The sequence below is a fragment of the Rutidosis leptorrhynchoides genome, chromosome 4 (assembly GCF_046630445.1).
Source record: "Rutidosis leptorrhynchoides isolate AG116_Rl617_1_P2 chromosome 4, CSIRO_AGI_Rlap_v1, whole genome shotgun sequence".
NCBI lineage: Eukaryota > Viridiplantae > Streptophyta > Magnoliopsida > Asterales > Asteraceae > Rutidosis > Rutidosis leptorrhynchoides.
The window spans coordinates 529260703-529282298 of NC_092336.1; the positions used below are offsets into that span (position 1 = coordinate 529260703).

General features: G+C 33.2%; 1 protein-coding gene across 1 annotated transcript in view; it reads left to right on the top strand.

Annotated features, from left to right (window-relative positions):
- The window catches only part of LOC139842565 (uncharacterized), a 63000-nt gene extending 41657 nt beyond the window's left edge, over nt 1–21343 (top strand). The window contains exons 5-8 of the mRNA XM_071832688.1: nt 13462–13520; nt 19048–19480; nt 19764–21088; nt 21191–21343. Coding sequence (XP_071688789.1) covers nt 13462–13520; nt 19048–19480; nt 19764–21088; nt 21191–21343 — 1970 coding nt within the window. The remainder of the gene's footprint in view (nt 1–13461; nt 13521–19047; nt 19481–19763; nt 21089–21190) is intronic.
- Nucleotides 21344–21596: the final 253 nt, after the last annotated feature.

Sequence of the window (21596 nt, forward strand, 5' to 3'; positions counted from 1 at the left end):
CTATATGAAACCTATTTCAATTAATCAAGTCTTAACAAGTTTGATTGCTTAACATGTTGGAAACACTTAATCATGTAAATAACAATTTCATTTAATATATATACAAACATGGAAAAGTTCGGGTCACTACAGTACCTACCCGTTAAATAAATTTCGTCCCGAAATTTTAAGCAGTTGGAGGTGTTGACGTATCTTCTGGAAATAAATGCGGGTATTTCTTCTTCATCTGATCTTCTCGTTCCCAGGTGAACTCGGGTCCTCTACGAGCATTCCATCGAACCTTAACAATTGGTATCTTGTTTTGCTTAAGTCTTTTAACCTCACGATCCATTATTTCGACGGGTTCTTCGATGAATTGAAGTTTTTCGTTGATTTGGATTTCATCTAATGGAATAGTGAGATCTTCTTTAGCAAAACATTTCTTCAAATTCGAGACGTGGAAAGTGTTATGTACAGCCGTGAGTTGTTGAGGTAATTCAAGTCGGTAAGCTACTGGTCCGACACGATCAATAATCTTGAATGGTCCAATATACCTTGGATTTAATTTCCCTCGTTTACCAAATCGAACAACGCCTTTCCAAGGTGCAACTTTAAGCATGATCATCTCTCCAATTTCAAATTCTATATCTTTTCTTTTAATGTCAGCGTAGCTCTTTTGTCGACTTTGGGCGGTTTTCAACCGTTGTTGAATTTGGATTATCTCGACTATGGTAATGTTTTCCCATTTCCATTCCGGGATTTCGGGTTGTTGAAGTAGACCTGATGGTTTCTGATTTTCAGCTTTGACCTTAGAACACGTCAAACATTCTCCTACGTATTTAGCAACATCGGCTTTCATACCCGGCCACCAAAAATGTTTCTTGAGATCCTTGTACATCTTCCCCGTTCTAGGATGTATTGAGTATCTGGTTTTATGAGCTTCTCTAAGTACCATTTCTCTCATATCTCCAAATTTTTGTACCCAAATCCTTTCAGCCCTATACCGGGTTCCGTCTTCCCGAATATTAAGATGCTTCTCCGATCCTTTGGGTATTTCATCCTTTAAATTTCCCTCTTTTAAAACTCCTTGTTGCGCCTCCTTTATTTGAGTAGTAAGGTTATTGTGAATCATTATATTCATAGATTTTACTCGAATGGGTTCTCTGTCCTTCCTGCTCAAGGCGTCGGCTACCACATTTTCCTTCCCTGGGTGGTAACGAATCTCAAAGTCGTAATCATTCAACAATTCAATCCACCTACGCTGCCTCATATTCAGTTGTTTCTGATTAAATATGTGCTGAAGACTTTTGTGGTCGGTATATATAATACTTTTGACCCCATATTAGTAGTGCCTCCAAGTCTTTAATGCAAAAACAACCGCGCCTAATTCTAAATCATGCGTCGTATAATTTTGTTCGTGAATCTTCAATTGTCTAGACGCATAAGCAATCACCTTCGTTCGTTGCATTAATACACAACCGAGACCTTGCTTTGATGCGTCATAATAAATCACAAAATCATCATTCCCTTCAGGCAATGACAATATAGGTGCCGTAGTTAGCTTTTTCTTCAATAACTGAAACGCTTTCTCTTGTTCATCCTTCCATTCAAATTTCTTCCCTTTATGCGTTAATGCAGTCAAGGGTTTTGCTATTCTGGAAAAGTCTTGGACGAACCTTCTGTAGTAACCAGCTAGTCCTAAAAACTGGCATATGTGTTTCGGAGTTTTCGGGGTTTCCCACTTTTCAACAGTTTCTATCTTTGCCGGATCAACCTTAATACCTTCTTTGTTCACTATGTGACCGAGGAATTGAACTTCTTCCAACCAAAATGCACACTTTGAAAATTTAGCGTACAATTCTTCCTTCCTCAATACTTCTAACACCTTTCTCAAATGTTCACCGTGTTCTTGGTCATTCTTTGAGTAAATAAGTATGTCATCAATGAAAACAATGACAAACTTGTCAAGGTATGGTCCACACACTCGGTTCATAAGGTCCATGAACACAGCTGGTGCATTAGTTAAACCAAACGGCATGACCATAAACTCGTAATGACCGTAACGTGTTCTGAAAGCAGTCTTTGGAATATCATCTTCTTTCACCCGCATTTGATGATACCCGGAACGTAAGTCAATCTTTGAATAAACAGACGAGCCTTGTAGTTGATCAAATAAGTCGTCGATTCTCGGTAGTGGGTAGCGGTTCTTGATAGTAAGTTTGTTCAACTCTCGGTAGTCGATACACAACCTGAATGTACCATCTTTCTTCTTGACAAACAAAACAGGAGCTCCCCACGGTGATGTGCTTGGTCGAATGAAACCACGCTCTAAAAGTTCTTGTAATTGGCTTTGCAGTTCTTTCATCTCGCTGGGTGCGAGTCTGTAAGGAGCACGAGCTATTGGTGCAGCTCCTGGTACAAGATCTATTTGAAATTCAACGGATCGATGTGGGGGTAATCTCGGTAATTCTTTCAGAAATAAATCGGGAAATTCTTTTGCGACGGGAACATCATTGATGCTCTTTTCTTCAGTTTGTACTTTCTCGACGTGTGCTAGAACAGCATAGCAACCTTTTCTTATTAGTTTTTGTGCCTTCAAATTACTAATAAGATGTAGCTTCGTGTTGCCCTTTTCTCCGTACACCATTAAGGGTTTTCCTTTTTCTCGTATAATGCGAATTACATTTTTGTAACAAACGATCTCTGCTTTCACTTCTTTCAACCAGTCCATACCTATTATCACATCAAAACTCCCTAACTCTACTGGTATCAAGTCAATCTTAAATATTTCGCTACCCAGTTTAATTTCTCGATTCCGGCATATATTATCTGCTGAAATTAATTTACCGTTTGCTAATTCGAGTAAAAATTTACTATCCAACGGTGTCAATGGACAACTTAATTTAGCACAAAAATCTCTACTCATATAGCTTCTATCCACACCCGAATCAAATAAAACGAAAGCAGATTTATTGTCAATAAGAAACGTACCCGTAACAAGCTCCGGGTCTTCCTGTGCCTCTACCGCATTAATATTGAAAACTCTTCCACGGCCTTGTCCATTCGTGTTCTCCTGGTTCGGGCAATTTCTAATAATGTGGCCCGGTTTTCCACATTTATAACAAATTACATTGGCATAACTTGCTCCGACACTACTTGCTCCGCCATTACTCGTTCCGACACCATTTGTTCCTTTCGTTCTGTTAACCCCTGGTCCGTAGACCTTACACTTCGCCGCGCTATGACCATTTCTTTTACACTTGTTGCAAAATTTGGTGCAGAACCCCGAGTGATACTTTTCACACCTTTGGCATAGCTGCTTCTGATTGTTGTTGTTATTGCGGTTGTTATTGTTATTGGGATGATTGTTGTAGTTGCTATTGTTGTTGTTGTTGTTGTTGTTGTTTTTGTTGTTGTTGTTGTTATTGTTGTTGTTGTTGTTGTTGTTGTTGGGCCGTTTGTTGTAGTTGCGATTGATGTTGCGATTGTTGGGATAATTGTTGCGATTATTGTTGTAATTGCTGTTGTTGTTGTATTGGTGATTCTTATCACCGTTTTCCTCCCACTTTCTTTTGACTTGCTTCACATTGGTCTCTTCAACAGTCTGTTCTTTAATTCTTTCTTCAATCTGGTTCACTAGTTTGTGAGCCATTCTACATGCCTGTAGTATGGAGGCGGGCTGGTGTGAACTTATATCTTCTTGGATTCTTTCCGGTAATCCTTTCACAAACGCGTCGATCTTCTCTTCCTCATTTTCGAACGCTCCCGGACACAATAGGCATAATTCTGTGAATCATCTTTCGTACGTGGTAATATCAAATCCTTGGGTTCGTAACCCTCTAAGTTCTGTTTTGAGCTTATTGACCTCGGTTCTGGGACGGTACTTCTCGTTCATCAAGTGCTTGAATGCTGACCACGGTAGTGCGTAAGCATCATCTTGTCCCACTTGCTCTAGATAGGTATTCCACCATGTTAACGCAGAACCTGTGAAGGTATGCGTAGCGTACTTCACTTTGTCCTCTTCAGTACACTTACTTATGGCAAACACCGATTCGACCTTCTCGATCCACCGTTTCAATCCGATCGGTCCTTCGGTTCCATCAAATTCCAAAGGTTTCCAGGCAGTGAATTCTTTGTAGGTGCATCCTACACGATTTCCTGTACTGCTAGATCCAAGGTTATTGTTGGTATGTAGCGCAGCCTGTACTGCGGCTATGTTTGAAGCTAGAAAAGTACGGAATTCCTCTTCATTCATATTCACGGTGTGTCGAGTAGTCGGTGCCATTTCCTTCAAAATAGTCAAATGGAACAAGTTAATCATACAGAATATTAAGAGTAGTTAATAGTATTTTGTAGCATAATATGAACTCATTTATAAAAGATTTTTCTTCATATTAGCGTTTTATAAGTTTAAATTCGGGCAGTACCTACCCGTTAAGTTCATACTTAGTAGCTAATATACAATTCAACTACTACAATTCTATATGAAAAACTGATTATAATAATATTTCGCGTTCAAACTTTTATACAATATTTTACAAACTTACAATACCGCTTATTTTACATAAAGCATGAAATATAGCACACAATAACTTTGATACAAGATAGTTGTGAAGATAATTCTAGCTAGTACACAAGTCGTTCAGCAAAGGCAATAAAGACACGTAATACATGCGTCCAGAAACAAGTCATGCATTCTGGTTTTACTAGGACTACTTCCCATCCTTGGTCTTGTGGAACATAACCGTTATGGCCGTTGATAAGACAGCGTGTTGTAACGTCGTCAAAGGGACGAGGGTTACGTAATGTCCAACAGTCCCGTAACAATCTAAAAACCTTATTTCTCACCCCAACTACTGAGTCCGTTACTTGTGGAAATGTTTTGTTTAATAGTTGTAGCCCGATGTTCTTGTTCTCACTTTGGTGAGAAGCGAACATTACTAACCCGTAAGCATAACATGCTTATTTATGTTGCATGTTAGCCGCTTTTTCTAAATCATGAAGTCCTATGTTCGGATACATTGAGTCAAAATAATTTCTTAACCCGTTGCGCAAAATAGCACTTGGGTTCCCCGTAATATATGCGTCAAAGTAAACACATCGTAACTTATGGGTTTCCCAATGTGATATCCCCCATCTTTCAAACGAAAGTCTCTTATAAACCAAGGCATTCTTGGAACGTTCTTCGAATGTCTTACAAACTGATTTCGCCGTAAATAGTTGTGCCGAAGAATTCTGACCGACTCTAGACAAGATTTCATCAATCATGTCTCCGGGTAGGTCTCTTAAAATATTGGGTTGTCTACCCATTTTGTGTTTTTATACTGTAAAACAGACAAGAGTTAGATTCATAAAAAAAAAATACTTATTAATACAAGCAATTTTTACATATATCATAAAGCATAAGCACACTATATTACATATATTACACCATACGAATACAACTATCTTATTCTGACTCGCTCGTTTCTTCTTCTTCAGTTTTGGTTCGTTTTGCTAAGTTTCTAGGGATATATGATGTTCCCCTAATACTAGCTGTCGTTTTCCACAATGGTTTAGAAAAACCTGGTGGTTTAGAGGTTCCCGGGTCATTGTTACAACTTAAGGACTTCGGGGGTTGACGATACATATAAAGTTCATCGGGGTTGGAATTAGATTTCTCTATTTTTATGCCCTTTCCCTTATTATTTTCTTTTGCCTTTTTAAATTCAGTTGGGGTAATTTCTATAACATCATCGGAATTCTCGTCGGAATCCGATTCATCGAAGAATTGGTAATCCTCCCAATATTTTGCTTCCTTGGCGGAAACACCATTGACCATAATTAACCTTGGTCGGTTGGTTGAGGATTTTCTTTTACTTAAAAGTTTTATTATTTCCCCCACCGGTTCTATTTCCTCCTCCGGTTCTTCCTCTTCCGGTTCTGATTCTTCTTCCGGTTCTGATTCTTCTTCCGGTTCCTCTTCGGGAACTTGTGAATCAGTCCAATATATATTCGACTCTTCGTTATTATTAGGTGAGTCAATGGGATTTGTGCTAGAGGTAGACATCTATCACACAATATCAAACATGTTAAGAGATTAATATATCACATAATATATACATGTTAATAATATATAGTTTCCAACAAAAATGTTAAACAATCATTTTTAAAGAAAATACGGTGGAAGTCCAGACTCACTAATGCATCCTAACAAACTCGATAAGACACACTAATGCAAATTTTCTGGTTCTCTAAGACCAACGCTCGGATACCAACTGAAATATCCCGTTCTTATTGATTAAAAACGTTCCATATTAATTGATTTCGTTGCGAGGTTTTGACCTCTATATGAGACGTTTTTCAAAGACTGCATTCATTTTAAAACAAACCATAACCTTTATTTCATAAATAAAGGTTTAAAAAGCTTTACGTAGATTATCAAATAATTATAATCTAAAATATCATGTTTACACACGACCATTACATAATGGTTTACAATACAAATATGTTACATCGAAATCAGTTTCTTGAATGCAGTTTTTACACAATATCATACAAACATGGACTCCAAATATTGTCTTGATTTTAGTATGCAACAGCGGAAGCTCTTAGTATTCACCTGAGAATAAACATGCTTTAAACGTCAACAAAAATGTTGGTGAGTTATAGGTTTAACCTATATATATCAAATCGTAACAATAGACCACAAGATTTCATATTTCAATACACATCCCATACATAGAGATAAAAATCATTCATATGGTGAACACCTGGTAACCGACATTAACAAGATGCATATATAAGAATATCCCCATCATTCCGGGATACTCTTCGGATATGATATAAATTTCGAAGTACTAAAGCATCCGGTACTTTGGATGGGGTTTGTTAGGCCCAATAGATCTATCTTTAGGATTCGCGTTAATTAGGGTGTATGTTCCCTAATTCTTAGATTACCAGACTTAATAAAAAGGGGCATATTCGATTTCAATAATTCAACCATAGAATGTAGTTTCACGTACTTGTGTCTATTTTGTAAATCATTTATAAAACCTGCATGTATTCTCATCCCAAAAATATTAGATTTTAAAAGTGGGACTATAACTCACTTTCACAGATTTTTACTTCGTCGGGAAGTAAGACTTGGCCACTGGTTGATTCACGAACCTATAACAATATATACGTATATATCAAATTATGTTCAAAATATATTTACAATACTTTTAATACATTTTGATGTTTTAAGTTTATTAAGTCAGCTGTCCTCGTTAGTAACCTACAACTAGTTGTCCACAGTTAGATGTACAGAAATAAATCGATAAATATTATCTTGAATCAATCCACGACCCAGTGTATACGTATCTCAGTATTGATCACAACTCAAACTATATATATATTTTGGAATCAACCTCAACCCTATATAGCTAACTCCAACATTCACGTATAGAGTGTCTATGGTTGTTCTGCAATATATATATAGATGGGTCGACATGATAGGTTGAAACATTGTATACGTGTCTATGGTATCTCAAGATTACATAATATACAATATAAGTTGATTAGGTTATGGTTGGAATAGATTTATTACTAACTTTCACGTAGGTAAAATGAGTAGTTTTTATCAATCTTGTTTTACTCGCCATTTCTTCGTTTCTAATCCGTTTTGAGTGATTCCAGTGGCCACGGTTTCGTATTGAACTTAAATTTATGAATCTAAATAGAAAAAGTATAAGTTTATAGTCGGAAATACAAGTTACAAGTCGTTTTTGAAAGAGGTAGTCATTTCCTTCGAAAGAACGACATCTTGATGACCATTTTGAAAAACATACTTTCACTTTGAATTTAACCATGATTTTTGGATATAGTTTCATGTTCATAAGAAAAATCATTTTTCCATAAGTATAGCTTTTAAATCAAAGTTCTTCTTAGCTTTTAATTATCCCAACCAAAACAGCCCCCGGTTTTACTACGACGGCGTATATCCAGTTTTATGTTGTTTATCGTGTTTCCGGGTTTTAAATCATTAAGTTAGCATATCATATAGATATAGAACATGTGTTTAGTTGATTTTAAAAGTCTAGTTAGAAGGATTAACTTTATTTGCGAACAAGTTTAGAATTAACTAAACTATGTTCTAGTGATTACAAGTTTATAACGTTGAATAAGACAGCTTTTTATGTATGAATCGAATGATGTTATGAACATAATTACTACCTCAAGTTCCTTGGATAAACCTACTGTAAATGAGAAAAATGGATCTAGCTTCAAAGGATCCTTGGATGACTTGAAAGTTCTTGAAGCAGAATCATGACACGAAAACAATTTCAAGTAAGATTTCCACTCGAAATAAGATTGTTATAGTTATAGAAATTGAATTAAAGTTTGAATATGATTATTACCTTGTATTAGAAATATAACCTACTGTAAGTAACAAAGGTTTCTTGATCTTGGATGATTACTTGGAATGGATTTAGAAAACTTGGAAGTAAACTTGCAATCTTGGAAGTATTCTTGATTTTATGAAACTAGAACTTTTGGAATTTATGAAGAACACTTAGAACTTGAAGATAGAACTTGAGAGAGATCAATTAGATGAAGAAAATTGAAGAATGAAAGTGTTTGTAGGTGTTTTTGGTCATTGGTGTATGGATTAGATATAAAGGATATGTAATTTTGTTTTCATGTAAATAAGTCATGAATGATTACTCATATTTTTGTAATTTTATGAGATATTTCATGCTAGTTGCCAAATTATGGTTCCCACATATGTTAGGTGACTCACATGGGCTGCTAAGAGCTGATCATTGGAGTGTATATACCAATAGTACATACATCTAAAAGCTGTGTATTGTACGAGTACGAATACGGGTGCATACGAGTAGAATTGTTAATGAAACTGAACGAGGATGTAATTGTAAGAATTTTTGTTAAGTAGAAGTATTTTGATAAGTGTCTTGAAGTCTTTCAAAAGTGTATGAATACATATTAAAACACTACATGTATATACATTTTAACTGAGTCGTTAAGTCATCGTTAGTCGTTACATGTAAGTGTTGTTTTGAAACCTTTAGTTTAACGATCTTGTTAAGTGTTGTTAACCCAATGTTTATAATATCAAATGAGATTTTAAATTATTATATTATCATGATATTATGATGTATAAATATCTCTTAATATGATATATATACATTAAATGTCGTTACAACGATAATCGTTACATATATGTCTCGTTTCAAAATCATTAAGTTAGTAGTCTTGTTTTTACATATGTAGTTCATTGTTAATATACTTAATGATATGTTTACTTATCATAATACCATGTTAACTATATATATATATCCATATATATGTCATCATATAGTTTTTACAAGTTTTAACGTTCGTGAATCACCGGTCAACTTGGGTGGTCAATTGTCTATATGAAACCTATTTCAATTAATCAAGTCTTAACAAGTTTGATTGCTTAACATGTTGGAAACACTTAATCATGTAAATAACAATTTCATTTAATATATATATAAATATGGAAAAGTTCGGGTCACTACAATATAAATCTAATTTCGAATCTGTGTTACAATATTCAATTAATCAGAATTAATAATAATAATACAGATTCATATATAATTAGTAGTATATGTATTTATATATATATACACATGTTTCTTGTATATGTATAATTATATATACTGTATTTTTATAATTTGATGATATATTTGTATCAAATTTCTATTTTTGTTAATTATTTAATATAATTATTCCATTACTTATTAATATATTTGAATATTTGATACCTCAATATGTTAAAAACTATAAATAGAAATTATATATAGGTTCATAATAATATGTATGTAATTATATATATATATATATATATATATATATATATATATATATATATATATATATATATATATTCTAATTAGTATTTTACATTATGAATCCAATTAACTATATTATATTTATGCATATTTATATTTGTATTTATATTTATATTTATATATACATGTTATTTACACACAACTGTTCGTGAATCGTCGGAAATAGTCAAAGGGTAACTGAATACATGAAACGTAGTTCCAAAATTTCCAAGACTCAACATTATAGACTTTGCTTATCATATCGGAATAATATAAAGATAAAGTTTAAATTTGGTCAGAAATTTCCGGGTCGTCACAGTACCTACTCGTTAAAGAAATTTCGTCCCGAAATTTGAGTGAGGTGGTCATGGCTAACAATAAAAATGTTTTCATGATGAATGTGAGTTAATAAATAGAGTTTTATCATCATTGAATAATATAGATAAAACAATTCGATTACGCGAAGAGTATAAGTGAAGCTATCACAAAAGAGCGAAATGTATAAATGCAGTTTGTCTTAACCGGTGACGTAGTCACGATTGATTTTCGGAAATCAAGGAATTTAGAGGAAATTTTCGTAATCTAAAAGATTTGATTCTTCGGCGAATAAGGAAGTTAAGATCTCTATCATTAAATACGGTGATCTGCCTCGATTACTGTGTCTGATATTCCCATTATAAATTAAACTTTTTCCGTTCCATTATTTTCACCATTCCTATGCTTTCTTTCTTAGTTCATACATCCAAAGGATTGTGAAAATGCTTAATCCCGTTCTAATCCTTGTCCTTATCCTTACTATCCCAACAATCATTCTCTTTTTCCAACTTCCACCGGAGAAATCTGTTTTCTTCTACTTCGCCCTTAGGGTTATAGTGTTTTTAATTCTCCCGTGTCTTTATGTTACGATAAACATTGATATACACGGTTTGTAATTTCCGTGTTGTTATTGGGCTTTATATTTTCTCTTATATTTTGAAGCTCTATGCTTTTGTTTTCTCTTCCCGACTTTAACTCAAACGAATAATGATCCAGAGTTTGTAGATATAGAGTTCCGAATGATTATAATGTCCTAAGCAGGAAGGAACGTGATATCACGATTTGATTTTCAAATTTATCAACCTCACGGAAGATAGAACCATTAAGAATATATTTTCTTGATATGTTCAGGAGTTAAGTAGAATGAAAGTGTTATGTAACATGACACATGATGATGGTATGATCTACTGTGGACCATCATCACGTTTCATTAGAACTCAGCATGATTCACTGTAATATAATCACGTTGGCCAAGCGCCATTATATTATACTAACTCATGCTTCAATTCCCAACACTTCTCCACAATCCATTCATAATTCAAACTCAAATTTTAAAGAAAATTTGAAACTAAAGTAGTTTCCCTTATGATGTAATATAGATAGCACGAAGAGATAAATAATTTTGGACGAGAATATTTATGAAAATATCTTCAGAAATATCGAAGATATTTATGATGATATTTTGGAATTTCTAAGTCCGATGTTTGATGAAGAAATATTTTTCGCAAGATTTTAACATGAGTACGGAGTGAAATATTCGTTGAAGGTTTCATCGGATCCAGAATTACTTGATTTCTTTGAATATAGGGTTTGGTCCTTGTATTTGTCTTTGATCTCCTTCATGGTTAGCTCAATCCGTTTTTGAGTACCAAATTTTTCTATCGAGCTTTCCCAACACTCCATTCTTTATCTTCAAATTCTTGGCCATCTAGGTCATCTATAATTTTACTGTTTCCTCTACATTTAATGCAGCCATATCTGAATCGTCGGTTATCAATCCGAGGTGGTTTCAGGAGAATTGTGTTTTTAGATGATTAAATGCTGATTTCTGGTAATTGGTATGGCAATTCTCGTTACAAGGTGCGGATGAGTATATGATAAGGTTTTTATGAACAAATATAATGGTTCTTCGAAGAGACTTAAGCTAATGAGTAATGAAGTTGCTGGTAAGTTTACTGCTAATGTGGTGAAATATAAACGTTTCTCCGGTAACGATGATGAAATAACAACGTATATATCAAGGTTATAATAAGGCTAATCTGAATGGAAGTCGAAGTTGATTTGTTGAAGCTATGACAAAATTGTCTAATTTGAAAAGAAATTGCAAAGTTATTTTCGGTAATAACATCGCCAAAGGAGCTAGCACAGATATGTGTTAAACATTTACTCAGGTTCCGAGTGTTTTCATGTGCACAGCTACATGCACCGATCTTTTCTTCCATGGATGAAATGCGGTTGGTTCATCCTATCAATTGAGGTGTTTTCAAGAATCATGAAAGGTTTGAACGCAGATTGTAATCATCAAGATACAAATGAGGTTTAAGATGAAATCAAGTGGCAAACTTGAAGAATTGTTTAGTTTCATATGTTAAAATCAATATTTTAGTTCATTTTAATTGTCCAATGTTATTAGTCCACAGTCGATAGTCCACAGTTAACAGTCCAATAATTCATATATAGTTTAATATATAATATTCGAATTTAATTAATACGTGTCGTGACCCGTGTACATGTCTCAGACTCGATCATAACTCAAAGTATATATATTATTATAGAATCAACCTCAACTAGTGAACTCGATCATTACAGCATATAGAGTGTCTATGGTTATTCCAAATAATATATATAGATGCATCGATATGATATGTCAAAACCTTGTATACGTGTCCCGATATTTAAATGCGTAAATAACAGTATTTAAATGATGATAAATAAAGTGCGTAAAATAAATAACAGAAATTAAATGACAATAAATAAAATTGCGAGAATTAAATTGCGATAAAATAAATTGTGATAATTAAAATATAACAAGGTATTAACAGTTAGCTAGGAACAGTTAGCTAGGATTCTGTTAGCGTGGATTCTTAACAAAATATAGCTAGGATTTGTTCCCGAAAGTCTTTATAATTCATGAATTAAAAAATATTGACAAAAAGGTTTTATTCGTTGACTTGGGATTATGGAATTTTAGAATTGTAAATCGATTAAGATTAATACATTACGAGGCACAAACGAATATCCAGGGATCGTAATAAGTCGTTAATTGAATTTTAATGTTAATTCGATTGTTCTATGATCCTCAACAATTTTTGCTTGGCAGGTGTTTTGAAAGTATAGTTGAATCGTAAATTACTTGAAGTGTTATGTTTCTCTGTATTCTTAATTGATCGAACAAAGGTAACAGGTAGATAGATGGAGATGGTTGTTTGCAGGGTGGTGATTGAAGGTGGGTTGGGTTTAATCAAATATAATTAAAATAACTACATATATGGCTTGATTGAGAGTGGAACAGAAAGAAACTAAATAAGGTATTGAATAAGTGTTTAGTAACAATTCCAATGGAAGAACACTCTGATATGACTATCAAAGAAAAAGACTGGTGCATAAGAAATTGAGTTGTTTTGTATACATGTGTTGATGAGGTAAGAGTATAGATTTGGATTAGCATATATATATATATATATATATATATATATATATATATATATATATATATATATATATATATATATATATATATATATATATATATATATATATATATATTACAGGTTCTGAATGCTTTATAGATTTGGTCAGTTGCAACAAAATTAATGAATTTTTGCAGGAGGTGGTTTTGTTATGGTGGTTTTCGTTGCAGGTAATAGTGATAGCAAAACAAATGAGGTCAGCAGTAGAATGGGGTAGTAGTAGTTGAACCTCTTGGGTGTCCTTGGTGGCTTACCAGCTGATGTAGCAGGTCATAACTGTAGCAGCCACTTCACGACTGCAGTGACCACAAGTTGACAGCAGGTACGAGCAGTTTAAGCAGAAAAATATTATAGAAGGTTGCATCAGCAGTGATGACAGTTAAAGGTTGAATCAGAACAGAACTAGGTGTTTGTCAAAGGAGCTGATCAAGCAAGAAAATAAGGTGATGAGTTTGCAAAAACAAAAAACAATTGAGATGACAGTTGTGGATGAAGGAGTGGAGTTTCACGTTTCATGATTGATCGAGCTTTTATGTTTTAGTTTTATATATGTATCTCATATATATTAAGGATAGAATAGATATAGATGATGGTGATATGTAACAGAAAGTTACTTTGAAATATTAACTAAATCAATTAAATCAATTAGGATTTGATGATTTGTTATGTAGTGAATGTAAGGATCAAATAAGAAAATTAAAGATATTATTGTTTTTGTAAGTGGGGTTGTTGATCGAATATATCCTATCAGACAGGAATTAATAAAAACAAATAGAATTGATATAGACCTTAAACAGATTTTGTTTGCATTCCATTTGATTTGTACTGGATGGACATAAGTCTTCAATTTGATACAGGTTGAAAGTGATATAAATCTAATTTCGATTCTGTGTTACAATATTCAATTAATCAGAATTAATAATAATAATACAGATTCATATATAATTAGTAGTATATGTATTTATATATATATACACATGTTTCTTGTATATGTATAATTATATATACTGTATTTTTATAATTTGATGATATATCTGTATCAAATTTCTATTTTTGTTAATTATTTAATATAATTATTCCATTACTTATTAATATCTTTGATTATTTGATACCTCAATATGTTAAAAACTATAAATAGAAATTATATATAGGTTCATAATAATATGTATGTAATTATATATATATATATATATATATATATATATATATATATATATATATATATTCATTTTATTATTCTAATTGTTATTTTACATTATGAATCCAATTAACTATATTATATTTATGCATATTTATATTTGTATTTATATATATATATATATATATATATATATATATATATATATATATATATATATATATATATATATATATATATATATATATATATATATATATATATATATATACATGTTATTTACACACAACTGTTCGTGAATCGTCGGAAATAGTCAAAGGATAACTGAATACATGAAACGTAGTTCCAAAATTTCCAAGACTCAACATTATAGACTTTACTTATCGTATCGGAATAATATAAAGATAAAGTTTAAATTTGGTCGGAAATTTCCGGGTCGTCACAGTACCTACCCGTTAAAGAAATTTCGTCCCGAAATTTGAGTGAGGTGGTCATGGCTAACAATAAAAATGTTTTCATGACGAATGTGAGTTGATAAATAGAGTTTTATCATCATTAAATAATATAGATAAAACAGTTCGATTACACGAAGAGTATAAGTGAAGCTATCACAAAAGAGCGAAATATATAAATGCAGTTTGTCTTAACCGGTGACGTAGTCACGATTGATTTTCGGAAATCAAGGAATTTAGAGGAAATTTTCGTAATCTAAAAGATTTGATTCTTCGGCGAATAAGGAAGTTAAGATCTCTATAATTAAATACGGTGATCTACCTCGATTACTCTGTCTGATATTCCCATTATAAATTAAACTTTTTCCTTTCCATTATTTTCACCATTCCTATACTTTCTTTCTTTCTTAGTTCATACATTCAAAAGATTGTGAAAATGCTTAATCCCGTTCTAATCCTTGTCCTTATCCTTACTATCCCAACAATCATTCTCTTTTTCCAACTTCCACCGGAGAAATCTGTTTTCTTCTACTTCGCCCTTAGTGTTATAGTGTTTTTAATTCTCCCGTGTCTTTATGTTGCGATAAACATTGATATACACTGTTTGTAATTTCCGTGTTGTTATTGGGCTTTATATTTTCTCTTATATTTTGAAGCTCTATGTTTTTTTCTCTTCCCGACTTCAACTCAAACGAATAATGGTCCAGAGTTTGTAGATATAGAGTTCCGAATGATTATAATGTCCTAAGCAGGAAGGAATGTGATATCACAATTTGATTTTCAAATTTATCAACCTCACGGAAGGTAGAACCATTAAGAATATATTTTCTTGATATGTTCAGGAGTTAAGTAGAATGAAAGTGTTATGTAACATGACACATGATGATGGTATGATCTACTGTGAACCATCATCACGTTTCATTAGAACTCAGCATGATTCACTGTAATATAATCACGTTGGCCAAGCGCCATTATATTATACTAACTCATGCTTCAATTCCCAACACTTCTCCACAATCCATTCATAATTCAAACTCAAATTTTAAAGAAAATTAGAAACTAAAGTAGTTTCCCTTATGATGTATATATATATTCATTTTAATATTCTAATTATTATTTTACATTATGAATCCAATTAACTATATTATATTTATGCATATTTATATTTGTATTTATATATATATATATATATATATATATATATATATATATATATATATATATATATATATATATATATATATACATATATACATGTTATTTACACACAACTGTTCATGAATCGTCGGAAATAGTCAAAGGGTAACTGAATACATGAAACATAGTTCCAAAATTTCCAAGACTCAACATTATAGACTTTCCTTATCGTGTCGGAATAATATAAATATAAAGTTTAAATTTGGTCGGAAATTTCTGGGTCGTCACATAAAACATGTGGGAACCATCATTTGGCAACTAGCATGAAATATCTCATAAAATTACAAAAATATTAGTAATCATTAATGACTTATTTACAAGTAAACAAAATTACACATCCTTTATATCTAATCCATATACCAATGACCAAAAACACCTACAAACACTTTCATTCTTCAATTTTCTTCATCTAATTGATCTCTCTCAAGTTCTATCTTCAAGTTCTAAGTGTTCTTCATAAATTCTATAAGTTCTAGTTTCATAAAATCAAGAATACTTCCAAGTTTGCTAGCTTACTTCCAATCTTGTAAAGTGATCATCCAACCTCAAGAAATCTTTCTTATTTCAGTAAGATATCTTTCTAATACAAGGTAATACTCATATTCAAACTTTGATTCAATTTCTATAACTATAACAATCTTATTTTGAGTGGAAATCTTACTTGAACTTGTTTTCGTGTCATGATTCTGCTTCAAGAACTTTCAAGCCATCCAAGGATTCTTTGAAGCTAGATCTATTTTTCTCATTTCCAGTAGTTTTATCCACAAAACCTGAGGTAGTAATGATGTTCATAACATCATTCGATTCATATATATATAACTACCTTATTCGAAGGTTTAAACTTGAAATCACTAGAACATAGTTTAGTTAATTCTAAACTAGTTCGCAAACAAAAGTTAATCCTTCTAACTTGACTTTTAAAATCAACTAAACACATGTTCTATATCTATATGGTATTCTAACTTAATGATTTAAAACCAAAAAACACGAAAAACACCGTAAAGCCGGATATACGCCGTCGTAGTAACACCGCGGGCTGTTTTGGGTTAGTTAATTAAAAACTATTATAAACTTTGATTTAAAAGTTGTTCTTCTGGGAAAATGATTTTTCTTATGAACATGAAACTATATCCAAAAATCATGGTTAAACTCAAAGTGGAAGTATGTTTTCCAAAATGGTCATCTAGACGTCGTTCTTTCGACTGAAATGACTACCTTTACAAAAACGACTTGTAACTTGTATTTTTGACTATAAACTTATACTTTTTCTGTTTATATTCATAAACTTAAGTTCAATATGAAACCATAGCAACTTGAAACACTCAAAACGGATTTAAAACGAAGAAGTTATGGGTAAAACAAGATTGGATATTTTTGCTTGTTGTAGCTACGTGAAAATTGGTAACAAATTTATATTAATCATATCCTAGCTAACTTATATTGTATTATACATGTATTCTAATATATTATGTAATCTTGGGATACCATAGACACGTATGCAAATGTTTTGACATATCATATCGACCCATCTATATATATTATTTGGAACAACCATAGACACTCTATATGCAGTAATGTTGGAGTTAGCTATACAGGGTTGAGGTTGATTTCAAATATATATATACTTTGAGTTGTGATCTAGCCTGAGATGTGTATACACTAGGTCGTGGATTGATTCAAGATAATATATATCGATTTATTTCTGTACATCTAATTGTGGATAACTAGTTGTAGGTTACTAACAAGGACAGCTGACTTAATAAACTTAAAACATTAAAACGTATTAAAAATATTGTAAATATATTTTGAACATACTTTGATATATATGTACATATTTGTTATAGGTTCGTGAATCGACCAGTGGCCAAGTCTTACTTCCCGACGAAGTAAAAATCTGTGAAAGTGAGTTATAGTCCCACTTTTAAAATCTAATATTTTTGGGATGAGAATACATGCAGTTTTATAAATGTTTTACGAAATAGACACAAGTAATTGAAACTACATTATATGGGTGAATGATCGAAGCCGAATATGCCCCTTTTGCTTGGTAGCCTAAGAATTAGTAAACCGATCTATTAATTGACGCGAATCCTAAAGATAGATCTATTGGGCCTAACGAACCCCGTCCAAAGTACCGGATGCTTTAGTACTTCGATGTTGTTTTATCATGTCCGAAGGATTTCCCGGAATGATAGGGGATATTCTTATATGCATCTTGTTAATGTCGGTTACCAGGTGTTCACCATATGAATGAATTTTATCTCTATGTATGGGATGTATATTGAAATATGAAATCTTGTGGTCTATTATTATGATTTGATAATATATAGGTTAAACCTATAACTCACCAACATTTTTGTTGACGTTTTAAGCATGTTTATTCTCAGGTGATTATTAAGAGCTTCCGCTGTTGCATACTAAAATAAGGACAAGATTTGGAGTCAATGCTTGTATGATATTATGTAAAAACTGCATTTAAGAAACTTATTTTTGATGTAATATATTCTTATTGTAAACCATTATGTAATGATCGTGTGTAAACGGTATATTTTAGATTATCATTATTTGATAATCTACATAATGCTTTTTAAACCTTTATCGATAAAATAAAGGTTATGGTTGTTTTAAAAATGAATGCAGTCTTTGAAAAACGTCTTTTATAGAGGTCAAAACCTCGCGACGAAATCAATTAATATGGAACGTTTATAATCAATATGAACGGGACATTTCATGGGTATCATCAGCTGCGTGTTAAAGAAGAAGATATCCCTAAGACTGCTTTCCGCACTCGTTATGGGCACTATGAGTTTTTAGTGATGCCGTTTGGATTAACTAATGCTCTTACAGTATTCATGGATTTAATGAACCGGGTGTTCCATGAGTATTTGGATAAGTTTGTGATCGTATTCATTGACGATATCTTGGTATTCTCAAAGAGTAAAGAAGAGCATGAAAATCATCTTCGCGTTGTACTTGAAACCCTCCGAAGTAAGAAATTGTTTGCAAAGTTCTCTAAATGCGAATTTTGGTTGCAACAAGTTGCCTTTCTGGGTCATGTTGTATCAGCTGAGGGTATAATGATGGATCCATCGAAAATTGAGGCTATTACAAATTGGTCAAGACCTACTTCAGTTGTTGAGGTTCAAAGTTTTCTTGGTTTAGCTGGTTATTATCGAAGATTTGTTGAAGGTTTTTCAACGATTATTTTGCCGTTTACCAAGTTGTTGAGGAAAGGGAAAAATTTTGTGTGGACCGATGAACGACAAAAAAGTTTTGATGAGTTAAATAAAAGACTTGTGTCCGCTGCTATTCTTGCATTGCCATCCGTAAGTGGGGGTTTTCAAGTCTATAGTGACGTTTCTAAGCATGGTTTGTTTTTGTTTTGATTCAACATGGTAAGGTAATTGCTTATGCCTCGAGGCAGTTGAAACCTTATGAGGTTAATTACCCTACTCCTGATTTAGAGTTAGCTGCTGTGATTTTTGCGTTGAAAATATGGAGGCATTATCTTTATGGAGAAACTTGTGATATTTTCACTGATCACAAGAGTCTTAAATACATATTCACGCAAAAAGAGATAAATATGAGACAACGAAGGTGGCTTGAGTTATTGAAGGATTATGATGCCAACATTCAATACATCCTGAAAAAGCGAATGTGGTAGCCGACGCTTTGAGTAGAAAGACATATGGTAGTATCTCATGTTTGGTTACTCACATTCGAGAATTCGAAAGACTTGATATGGGATTGAGTAAAAGAGGAGCATCGGGGATGTTGGCAAATCTAAAATTCGAGTCTGATTTAATTACTAGAATAAAAGAGGCTCAATTGGATGATGGGGATTTGTGGATAGTGTTTCAAAATTTGGAAGAGGGTAAAGTGAAAGAGTTCAGAGAAGATGATGATGGTGTTATTTGGTGTGGGAATCAATTGTGTGTTCCTAATGATGATGTTATTCATGAGGCTCTGTTGTTTGAGGCTCACAGCTCACCTTTTTCTGTACATCCTGGTTCGACCAAAATGTTTCAGGATTTAAAGCAGCACTTTTGGTGGAGTGGCATGAAGAAAGACGTTGCTAGATATGTTGGGAAGTGCCTCACTCATCAACAAGTAAAGATTGAGCACCAACATGCTAGTGGTTTATTGCAGCCGTTGGACATTCCCGTGTGGAAGTGGGATGATATCTCAATGGATTTCGTCTGTGGTTTACCAAAGACTGTGAAAAGACACAATGTTATTTGGGTGGTGACTGATAGATTAACCAAATCGGCTCATTTCTTGCCTATCCGCATGGATTATTCGGTAAGTAAGCTATCCGAGCTTTTTCAGCAGGAAATTGTGAGATTACACGGGGTTCCTTCATCCACCGTATCCGATCGTGATCCTCGGTTTACATCTAGATTTTGGAAGGGGTTACACAAAGCTTGGGGTACGCGATTGAAGCTTAGTACTGCTTTTCATCCACAAACGGATGGACAGTCTAAGCGTACGATACAGATATCAGAAGATATGCTTCGAGCGTATGCCTTAGATTGGAAGGGAAATTGGGATGAGTACTTATGTTTGGTGGAATTTGCTTATAATAATAGTTGGCAGGCAAGTATCTGTATGGCACCATTTGAGATGCTTTATGGTCGAAAGTGTAGAGCGCCAGTTTGTTGGAATGAAACGGGAGAGAAATTGATTGAAGGACCTGAGTTGGTTAGAGTGACTAATGAAAAGGTCGCTATAGCTACGAATCGACTGAAGGAGGCCCAATTGAGACAGAAAGTGTATGCCGATAAACACCGACGTCCGTTAGAGTTTGTGGTGGGTGATAAGGTGTTTTTAAAGGTGTCACCTTGGAAGGGTATACGTCGTTTTGGTCTGAAAGGAAAGCTCAGTCCTCGATATATTGGACCGTTTGAGATATTGGATCGAGTTGGTGAAGTGTCTTATCGTTTAGCATTACCGCCACAGTTATCTCATGTTCATAATGTATTTCACGTATCTCATTTGTGAGGTTACAACTATCATCCACTACACGTGGTACAATATCCTTTTTCTGAAATTCGAGCTGATCTTTCTTATGTTGAGGAGCCCGAAGCTATTATAGAACGCGAGGAGAGAGTAACTCGTAAAAGCTCCACCCTTTTCGTTAAAGTTCAATGGAAGAATCATTCTACTAGCGAGGCAACTTGGGAACTCGAGGAAACCATGTGGGCCGAGCACCCTCATTTGTTTGCTAATTAGTGCGTTTCGATTCTATAACTTCTTTCAATTTTGAGGACGAAATTTTTTTAAGTAGGTGGAATTGTAACACCCGTATAATTTTAATTAAAATAAAGCAATAATGGTGATACTTTTGAAAATGGGTCGGTTGGTTTTAAACGAGACCAATAATTCGTTTACTTTAAATTGTAGATATGCACTAATATTTTACAGCTCGATCTCCATCTTCTTATTTTAGGAATACTTTATGAAATTTTATACAACTACTCCATAA